General features: G+C 41.0%; 1 protein-coding gene across 2 annotated transcripts; it reads left to right on the top strand.

Annotated features, from left to right (window-relative positions):
• The first annotated feature begins 446 nt into the window (after positions 1-446).
• LOC125525953 (probable E3 ubiquitin-protein ligase ARI8) lies at positions 447-7831 on the top strand. 2 transcript variants are annotated; one of them, XM_048690951.1, is made up of 15 exons: positions 447-821; positions 1678-1799; positions 2309-2411; positions 2521-2626; positions 3171-3343; positions 3472-3573; positions 3707-3795; positions 4293-4400; positions 4494-4584; positions 4686-4775; positions 5788-5835; positions 5957-6028; positions 6131-6224; positions 6325-6475; positions 7216-7831. In XM_048690951.1, the coding sequence occupies exons 1-15, from the start codon at positions 618-620 to the stop codon at positions 7472-7474; spliced, it is 1812 nt and encodes a 603-aa protein (XP_048546908.1). In that variant the 5' UTR covers positions 447-617; the 3' UTR covers positions 7475-7831. The 2 variants fall into 2 exon arrangements, with proteins under 2 accessions (XP_048546908.1, XP_048546909.1); XM_048690952.1 differs by having other exon boundaries at positions 448-821; positions 2536-2626.
• Positions 7832-10502: the final 2671 nt, after the last annotated feature.

Raw genomic sequence — 10502 nt, 5'->3', positions numbered from 1 at the left:
CGCGGCCGTTGTTGCTGCATTGACTGATGACTCGTTGGACCGTTCTGCATATGGTCATCTCATGTTGGAGATTAAGAAAACTCTGGACTCGCGTGGGTTTATTCCGTTGAAAATTGAGCGTCATCAAAATATAGTTGCTCATAGTTTAGCTAGTATTGGAAGATCTGGTGGTAGCACCGCTTGTTGGTTGCGCCGTGTGCCAGACATAGTTACTCATGATGTACTAGCAGACTGTAATTCTGTTTCTGAGGAATAAAACCCACATTATCCCGAAAAAAAAGAACTCTTTCGTTTGCAGCGGCAATAATAAACTTCAATCTTACAGGGTTACGATCGAAACGCATACTACTCCGATACCGACACGAAGACAGAGTGACCGTACTAGTTGCAATACTCTCCGGCTCCGGCCCTTCGGAAAACCCGAAAAGACTCATTAAAAAACCCACCACCACCACGGTGCCGCTGCCGACTCGCCCACGCAACTCCATCGGTCTCGCCTCGCACATCTTCCTCACCGCCTCCTACCCCCGCCCCGCCCCGCCCACCTCGCCGGAACCCTACCTCCTACCCCTTCGCGCCCCTGCCCGATCCGCCGATCGTCAGACTTGGCAAGCGCAATGGACTCCGACTCCGAGATGCCCGTCGCCAGCGACGAGGAGATGGTGGACGACGAGGACTACTACTACTACAGCGACGAGGGTGAGGGCGATGACGGGGACGCCAGCGGCGGCGGCGCCTCCGGCGACGAGGATGTATCGGCCGGAGACTACGAGGGCCGGGAGGCCGAGGGGAGCGACGAGGCCGTCTCCACGCGCGAGCAGGTGAGCCGGTGAATCAATCCATATGGCCGGACACAGATCGGGCCCTTGCTTCCGTGGTGCTTTCGCCTTTTTGGGGATTGTTAGGGTTTGAGACCAAACGGGCTAAAAGAACACTATAGAGTAATAATGTCACATCCACTCGGAAAGGTGAACAGTTCTTGGTTAGTTCTTGGCTGCTTTAGCGGTGAGCGGTGGCCTGTTGCCTGATGCTGAACGGAGCGGTTCTCTTGGGAGACCGGTTGCTAAAAATAAAGGGGCTTGCGGGGTGTGAGTGTGACGATTAATGAGATTTGGCATTTGAATGTGGGGAATTTTTCAAGGAGCATTGATGTTCATTGCCAAACTGTTAGCCTTTGTTAGAGCTGGCTTGTTCTGCTTGTAGCTGTTGCTTTTAGTTATAATCCTTGTTGTAGTTAGTCAATGAGTCAAGTATTTCAATAAGGAGTAAGATAGCGAGTCAAGTTCTTGTCTACAATTCAGTGGGTCAAGGCAAGAAGTCTTGGGCTGTAACAAATCCACTAAGTTGGTTCTGTACTACTCCCTCCGTCGTTATAGATAAGGGGGGAAAGCTTAGTCAGCTGCAGCAATCACAACACCAAAAGAGAAGAAGGAAACATGCTTTGGCTGTGTGAGGCAGCAAGTCATGAAACAAATCGTAGTACTTGCGTAATAACTTTCTGTCCTGAGCTGGAGAACCAGTTGGATACTGTGTTTTTTCTGGAAAATCAAGTTGTTCTTTCTTTACATGATTTACAAACTGGCATTGCGTTCCCTTGTTGCATTAGTCTTCCATGTCATATTGCTCATTCTATATGCTTGAGTTCTCTAAAAGAGTTCTTGTTCCTGCTATCTACAGAGATACATTGTTTTATCCGAAAAGGATATATCTGAACGCCAAGAGGAAGATATAAGCGAGGTATCTGCATTACTGTTGATTCCAAGGGAAGAAGCATCTGTCCTTCTTCACCACTATAAATGGTCAGTTTGTTATCTCAGTCCAGTAATTCCTAGTAATATTTGGATTGTGCTCTGCAATACACAGGCTACTCAACTGCGTATGTCACATCTAAACATAATATTCTATGGTTATAATCTCTTTCTAACTTTCTACTAGTTCTAAAGATGCTCTACGAGCATACCACCTGATTGGTATTTCAAAAATTTCTAGTGTAGTTTTAGATAGAGCCCGCAACTGTTCCTGCAAAAATATCCTCCCGAGAATAATCCTATAATTGTGCCTTTTTATCCATATATCTTGTATCTAAAATTCTAAACACCAGACATTGATTTTCTTTTTTAATTTTTGTGCCTTACGTTCTTTGAATTTACTCATTTCACCTTGATTGTGAAGTTTTACGTAAGGCAATGCACACACTTTTCTTGCTTGTTGGTTGGAAATTGAAGAGTTGGATCTTTTGGTACTATTTGGAAGTAATGTTGTTTATTTGTATTTGTTCTCTGTTGATACGTTTTAGTTCTTTATTCAGGGACATCAGCAAGGTGAATGATGAATGGTTTTCTGATGAAGACAAAGTCCGTGGTATTGTTGGCTTACTTATGAATGGAACTGATATTCATAACTCGAGGAAGGTATGTACTATTTGTTAAAATATTGGTACTTCTGTTTCCTATGTCGGATCAGGGTCTTGATGCCCCATTGGCTCTGGATGTATGTATACCATTTTCTAACCTCTGACAGTTGTTTTGGTTGCAGCTAACTTGTGGAATATGTTTTGAAGGGTACTCTTCAGATATGATGAGTTCTGCGGGCTGTGCTCATTTTTATTGCCATGAATGTTGGGAAGGTCTCTCTCTCTGTGTGTGTGTGTGTGTGTGTGTGTGTGCTTGAACGTCTGGTCAAATTACTGTCTATTTCTCTGCTTCTGACTTTCTGAGTACCAGTTCTTTCATGCAGTTGTAGGTAAGCATGCATAGCACACTTACCACAAAATTATTTTATTTCGCCTTGTTGGCTTTCCCAAATTTATTTTGTTTCGGTGGCTGTGATTTGAGTAATGTTTGACATGTGTCTGTGCTTAAGACATGATGATATTATGAGTAGGACATAGAAGGTTTAGTTTTGATTTTCTTTAAAGAACCTGAAGGTTCGAAGTATTCTACTTTGCATCCTTTCGTTTTTGATAGATATGCATTAGGCACAGTTGGGTGATATATCCTGCTGTGAAGGTTAAGATTTAAAGGTTTCACAAGATCTTTCACGTGCATGCAATGTTAATGTCAGTTAATTTTTGGTCCTATGATGCTACTATCCAACTCTCCTGTTTCACACTTATCTCTCCATTTCAGTCTTTATTATGAAACTTCTGATATTTATGTCAAAATTTGTAGGTTATATCAGCGCTGCTGTAAGTCAGGGTCCGGGATGTTTGTCATTGCGATGCCCTGATCCATCGTGCAGTGCTATTGTTCTTCAAGGCATGATAAATAAATTAGGCAAACACGAAGATAAAGAGAAGTATGCACGATTTGCCTTGCGTGCATATGTGGAAAGTCGCAAGAAGGTAAGCTGTTCGCACAATTATTTGGGGGGCTTTCTTGTTTATACTTTATACTTGCAGATACATTAGCAATTCTGATATTATGTACTTTTTATGTTACACCTTTATGTAATCTTAATTATTTCGTGCAGACGAAATGGTGTCCAGCTCCTGACTGTACATGTGCAGTGGAATTTGTTAGTGATGTAAACTATGATGTCTCATGTAACTGCACATTCCGATTTTGCTGGAATGTGAGTGCTACTGCTTCCATTTTCCCTGTTGTTTCTGTTTTTCCTAGCGATTGGATGCTTCTGTTTTAATCTTTTATTGGTTCTAGTGATAATACATGCTTTGGATTCACTAATGCTCGTTCTATGTTTCCAGTGCACAGAAGAAGCTCACAGACCAGTGAACTGTGAGACTGTTTCTAAGTGGATTCTGAAGAACAGCGCTGAATCTGAAAATATGAACTGGTTGGTTACTTGCTCAGTATAGTAATATTTGATGTCTTCTTATCCTTCACCTCAAATACTATGTTTGCGCTGCTAGTGGTCAGTTCAGATAAATAGATTATTATGTAAGCAGTTTCCTGATTTTGTGTGGACTGTAGGGCAGGTTGGTTGATACATGATCTGTTCACATTTTCCATTTTCTTACCTAATAATTAAAAAAACCAGACGGGGCCTCAGTGGTTTCTGGTTGCCTACTTTTTTTTTTGTTAATGGACACTTGGAAGTGGTTTATTCGTTCATTCAATTGACGTGTTCTGCCATTTATTTGAAAAATCTGAACTGAGCAATAGAGGCACAAGTGAAGATGCTGCTATATGTTAGTAATAGCAGGAGCATATACAATTAAATTGGTGTATCAACATGATGAATGGGAGTTCGCCCATAAATGTGCTAATGAGTATTTATGTTGCTTCGAATCATATCAGCTGGCTTAACATTTCATGGGTGCTCATTTTCAGGATACTGGCTAATTCTAAGCCCTGTCCAAAATGCCAACGACCGATAGAGAAGAACCAGGGATGCATGCATATGACTTGCACACCTCCTTGCAAATTTGAGTTTTGCTGGTATATTTCACTGCCCATTCTTGATGAAAGGCGTTGAGATTTACAGTTATCATGTTTTCATGCTTGTCATTTGATTTTCTTTGAACATTTTAGGTTATGTCTGGGTTCATGGGTAGAACATGGTGAGAGGACTGGTGGCTTTTATGCTTGCAATCGCTATGAATCGGCAAAGAAAGAGGGAGTTGTACGTTTTTTCGACTATGCATCTGTACTCTATTTTTATGGCCCTGTGTGGTTCGCTGTATTGTTTGCTACTCTTCTTTAACCTAATTAGTTATGTTGCAGTATGATGAGGCTGAAGCAAGGAGGGAAAGGGCTAAACACTCACTCGAGAGATATATGCACTACTATGAACGCTGGGCATCTAATCAGACAGTATGTTCAAGATACTTAAGTTTGGTGTCTATGAGTTTCTCTGTTTCTATGATTACCACACATGCAGCTTGCATTATTCTCCTGCTCATGAGTTACCTTTATGTTTTTTTACCCTTCTCACCTACCTGGACAAGTATTGCATTATCCACAAATGCGTCTTGCATTATTCTCATGGTCATGAGTTACCTTTATGTTTTCTAACCTCCTCACCTACCTGGACTACTATTGCGTTATCCATGCATCTTAGAATGTGCTATTCAGCTACATTACAAAGCCGCGGCTACAGCTGTCGGTGCAGTAACCTAACCAAAGAAGACAAAAGATGAGATACTAGATGGGAGACAGACTCTGGCATCAGCATACATGATAATTTCTCTGTACAGAAAAAAATAGGCATATTACTCTACAAATGCAGTCAAGGTACTAAGATTTTAGCTACCAATGTGTCCAAAAGTTTCTGGAACACTTAGTCTCACAAATTACAGTTTTTAGGAATATCACAATTGAAAATCATAGTCACATAATCATGCTTTAGGGTCTGAAAAATCAAACACCTTATATTTTTTTGGTGGAGGGAGTATTAGCAAAGTTGTAACTCTTGCAACCTTGTTTCATCAGACATCCTAAACAAATTAGGCTGGTAAAAAGGTCGTCTTATGAAAGAACCGTCGAATACAGACAACTGCCCTAACTCTCTTGAAAAACAACCAACACCCTTCAGCTGTTAGCATCTTCTCAGGACCATCTCTTTAGCTTCGTTGAGGCTTGTCCTTTTCGTGAGCTTCTTCTGATGAGTAAGTATTGTGTCCATGATTATACTTGGTTGGAGCACTAACCCAAGTCCTAATAAAACCAAATATTTTTTCACTTGCATTGTCGTGTGTATTACCTGACCAGTTGGCAAACATTTTTTTAATTTGTTGGGCATGTCTATGATGAATGGTTAGACGAAGTCTTTTTTCATCTATATTAAGTTTCTGTGGTGCTGATGTGCTGATGTGTCTATTGACAGTCGAGGCAGAAGGCAATATCAGATTTGCAAAAGGCGGAAAAGGAACAAGTAAGGATCTACATTATGTTATTGGCACTGCCTTAGTGCTCCAGATCTGAGTTTTTCTGTTTGTTCTTTCCTGATTTGCTCTTTTATGTAACACTAATTTTGTTTCTCTTATGTGCTAAAGCTTGCAAAGTTAACTGATATTTATGGAATACCGGAGACACAACTGAAGTTCATTATTGAAGCTTGGTCACAGGTTTGGTGTCATAGTTTTATGTTATGGTCAAACAGACTTTTGACTCTTTGTACTCAGCAAATCTTCTTATATCTGATGATGCATCACTACACTGCATTACAGATTATAGAATGCAGGCGAGTGCTTCAATGGACGTATGCGTATGGCTATTATCTCGAGGACAAGGTCAAGAGTGGATTTTTTGAGTATCTGCAAGGTTGCTATTTCTGTGCATTTACAAAAGTCGTCCATAATTCCAAAGGTTTTTCACATGCTTGCAAAAATCTTAGAACTTCTGTAATCCTAAATGTTCACAGGTGAAGCTGAGTCTGGTTTGGAACGTCTCCATCAGTGTGCTGAGAAAGATCTGCTAGCGTTTTTGCCATTCTCAAAACATGATACTACTGAAGATCATCCTTCACCAGCTGAATTTGGTGAATTCCGTGTGAAGCTTGCTGGTCTGACAAGGTATTACAGACTTGCAGTCTTCATATCGTTGTGTTATCTAGTTAATATATGTTGGTTCTTCTTCCTTGAGTTTTCTCTTCTGCTCATTGGAGCTTATTCTCTCTTCGAAAGTTGAACTGAACTTGACCAAGGGCCAGTTCTTTTGCTGGCTTCTAGAATAAGCTGAAATTAGCTACTCCCTACCCAGCTTATTCTAGAAGCCCAACCAATATTTTTTTTTAGATTAGCATGCACACCGCTTGGTGCTGAACAGATGGTAAAAGTGAGAAATCGTCTAGCATTGTTGTTTAGGGTTGGGAGAGTAGGTGCAGATAAAGAGAAGCTAGCACCCAAGCTAAGCTAAATAAAGCACTTTTGATTAACTTTTGTGTAGTTTAAATGATAATAATTTAAAATCCTTAGCACTACAGGTGGTGCTAACAGATGTTGTAAAAGAAGTTTATAGGGTTGAATGGTGGGAAGGCTGATGTGTCAACCTAATTTTTGGGTGCTAAGGATGCTGATGCTCTTTGAAATTGTTGATTCTATTAGATAACATTGCGAGAGCCCAAATTCATCAAAATAGTGGTACATGAAAGGCATTTGGATGGGTGAACCAACTAGGCTTCTCTGATTCACTGGTCATGCTAATTCTGATTAGTGTTCTGTGCAACGCATTATGCAATGACATTTTGTCTGAGCAACATGTTTCCATGCTCATAGATGGCCATTGTGATGTGCTTATATACGTTGTGCTGCAGTATAACTCGGAATTACTTTGAGAACCTTGTTCGAGCATTGGAAGATGGGTTGGAGGATGTCCAGTGTGCCGGAGAGGCTGCAACCTCAAGCAAGGCCACCAACTCGAAGAAAGGAGGAGCTAAAGGCAAAGCGGCGAAGAAGCAGCCGTCCAGATCATCTTCGGACCATTCTGATGATACTTGGCCATGCGAGCGCTGCACATTTCTGAATCCCTCTTCAGCGGATGCGTGTACTGCCTGTGATAAGCAGCGGTACTAGTAGATTAATAAACGGCTCAAAAGGCAGTGACGCAAGAAGCTCAAAGCGCATGAAAACATGTGTGTGCTTTATGCTTTAGAAGGTGAAGCAGAGCTCTCAACGGGTGCAACGGTGTACATAAGAAAGGTCGAAGGTCCGTCCTATGCTTTATGTAGATCCAAACGGATATCATTGGTTACAAGGTCAATGTGCTTTCGCCTGTGTGTTGTAAATATTGGTTACGAATAGGTGTAGTGTGGTGGGTTTCTTCTGCGGTTCCATCCACCTTGCTCCCTTCGTTTCTCCTAACCTAAAACATATTAGGTTAAGTCTTATCAAGAATTGTTTTATTAATATATGATTTCTTTTTGTGGGGAATGTGTGATCTATGCGATCTGAAATTGTTGTTTCCAAAACATTTACTGGTACTACTTCCTCCGTTCCGAAATATACATGTTTCTAGAGATTCCAATAGACTACATATGAAGCAAAATGAATGAATCTATACTATAATACATCTATATACATTCGTCTGTAGTCCATATTGAGATCATTAAAAACACATATTTAAGACGGAGGGAGTAGTGAATTTATATCATATAAGCCAAATATTAATTGAGAAAGTCTTGGACAAAAACTGAACGGAATGTAATAATTCACACTATGAAATGGGGGAGCACTGACCAGCTTGAGGAAGTGAACAGCAAACCAGTGGGTTCTTTTTGTGCCTGCAAATCTTTTAGCAGGTGTCATGAAAATTATTGTTATAGACTTGCACTTTTAGTTCATGTTTTCCAGCAGAGAAAGATGTATGTACTCATATGAGAAAGATGTACTCCCTCCGTTCTAAAATAATTGTCTCAATCTTAATATAATTTTGTACTAAAATAGTTGAGACATTTATTTTAGGACGGAGGATTATGTACATATGGTAGGGCAGGCTCATCATGTCCATGGGGAGAGCTGCTCTTATTACATCCGTCCTCACACCGCAAACTACCCATCACATCATGTTGTTTGTCGTTCCAGTCGGCACCATGTAGGAGGTTAACAAGTTAGAGAGAACCCCTTAAGATTTTGTTGGCTGTGGTATGAATGGAAGGATCTGAATAGGACATGGGTTGAGCTTGGCAACCCATGCGATGAGTCAGATAAGGACTTTTTTCGAGCGAAATTGCATAGGAGCACTCGGCGACTACGCCCACTGAAATCTTCTCCATCAATTCTCATTGGGATCCGCAATTGCTATATTAGTTTTTTTTTTAAAAAGGGGCTCCCCGGCCTCTGCATCAGAACGATGCATATGGCCAACTTTATTAATAAGCAAATAGGTTCAACAAAGGTCATAAAGCCGAAGTGAAAGTAAAAAAAAAGCTCACATAGAGCCTATAAAAAAGTAACCATAGCGCCACAACCGGCCGGCATCAACAAGATAAGGAACTAATTGCCTATCCTATTACATGACTGCCATCCAAACCGGTTGAAAATATCCCGTGCTACCGTCTCCCATCGGATAGATCCAGTAACCAAACGCTCTCCGGTTTCCGTCTGAGTGAGTAGCGATCACATACGGATCAAAGCAGTGGCTCGGAAGATAACCTGCAAAAAGTGAAAAATTGTTGTTCTATTAAAAACCAAGTCATTTCTGCAGTTTCAGACTGCCCACAATAAAGCACACACTCCTACGCGAATGTGTCTCGCTGTTTCGGCCTGTATCCCGTTAAGTCACGTTCCAAATAACGTGCTAACAGAATTCGGAGGGTTAATATTAAAGGCTATGTGCACCGTCCGCCATAGCACTTTTGCCAAGAAAAAGGTGTTTGATGGTTTCATCCTGATCACAAAAACTGCACCTAGTAGGTCTTGTTCAGTTGCGCTTTGCCAGATTGTCCTTAGTTAAGATGACTTGTTTATGAACAAATCACATAAACACTTTAATTTTCAAAGGAACTTTGACTTTCCAAACATGTTTGGAACTAGGAATGGAGCTGGAATTGATAACATCGAGATACATCGATTTAACTGTAAATTCCCCATTCCTAGTAAGCTTTTAGCGCAACTGATCGGGTTGTTGAGATAACTGGACCCCCATCAGTCTACGCACTAAATGGAGCCAAGCCTCCCAACGATTACTGGCTAGCATTCTCCTGAATTGAATATTGAGGGGGATGGACTGAAATACTGTTGCAACAGACGCATCACGTCATTGAACAATATTATAAAGAGTCGGGTATTGAAGCGCGAGGGGTGTCTCTCCTAGCCAAGTATCCTCCCAGAAACACGTGTTGGTACCATCTCCGATTATAAACTTGGTCCTATTGAAAAAAGCTGATTTGACTCTCATCAACCCTTTCCAGAAAGGCGAATCCATCGGCCTTGCCATCACTTGGGACAAAGTTTTAGAGTGAAGATACTTACTACGGAGAATCTGTGCCCATTTGGCCTTTGTCTCTACAGATAACTTAAACATCCACTTGCTCAGAAGACATCTATTCTTGACCTCGAGATTTTCAATGACAATACCCCCTTAGTCTTTTGGTCTACAAATAATATCCTATTTGGCGAGTCTATATTTTTGTTTTAGTTCATCGCTTTGCCAGAAGAAACGGGATCGATAGAAGTCCAGTCTTTTCCTAACTCCAACCGGAACCTCAAAAAAAGACAGAAGAAACATAGGCATACTCGTGAGGACCGAGTTAATGAGAATTAATCGGCCTCCGTATGACATGAGTTTGCCCTTCTAGCAGCCCAGTTTCTTCTCAAAGCGATCCTCAATGCATTTCCATTCTCTGTTTGTTAGCTTATAATGGTGAATTGGTATACCTAGATACATAAAAGGTAGAGTCCCCAATTCGCACCCAAACAATTGCCTATAAGCCTCTTGTTCCTCCTTGGCTCTTCCAAAACAGAACAATTCGCTTTTGTGAAAGTTAATCTTTAACCCGGTCAATTGTTCAAATAAGCATAACACCAACTTCATATTTGTTGCTTTTGCCAAGTCATGCTCCATAAAGATGATATTATCATCAGCATACTGTAAGATGGACAC

This window comes from Triticum urartu, chromosome 7 (genome assembly GCF_003073215.2).
Source record: "Triticum urartu cultivar G1812 chromosome 7, Tu2.1, whole genome shotgun sequence".
In the NCBI taxonomy this organism is placed as follows: Eukaryota; Viridiplantae; Streptophyta; class Magnoliopsida; order Poales; family Poaceae; genus Triticum; species Triticum urartu.
This window is presented reverse-complemented; position numbering and strand designations above follow the sequence as displayed.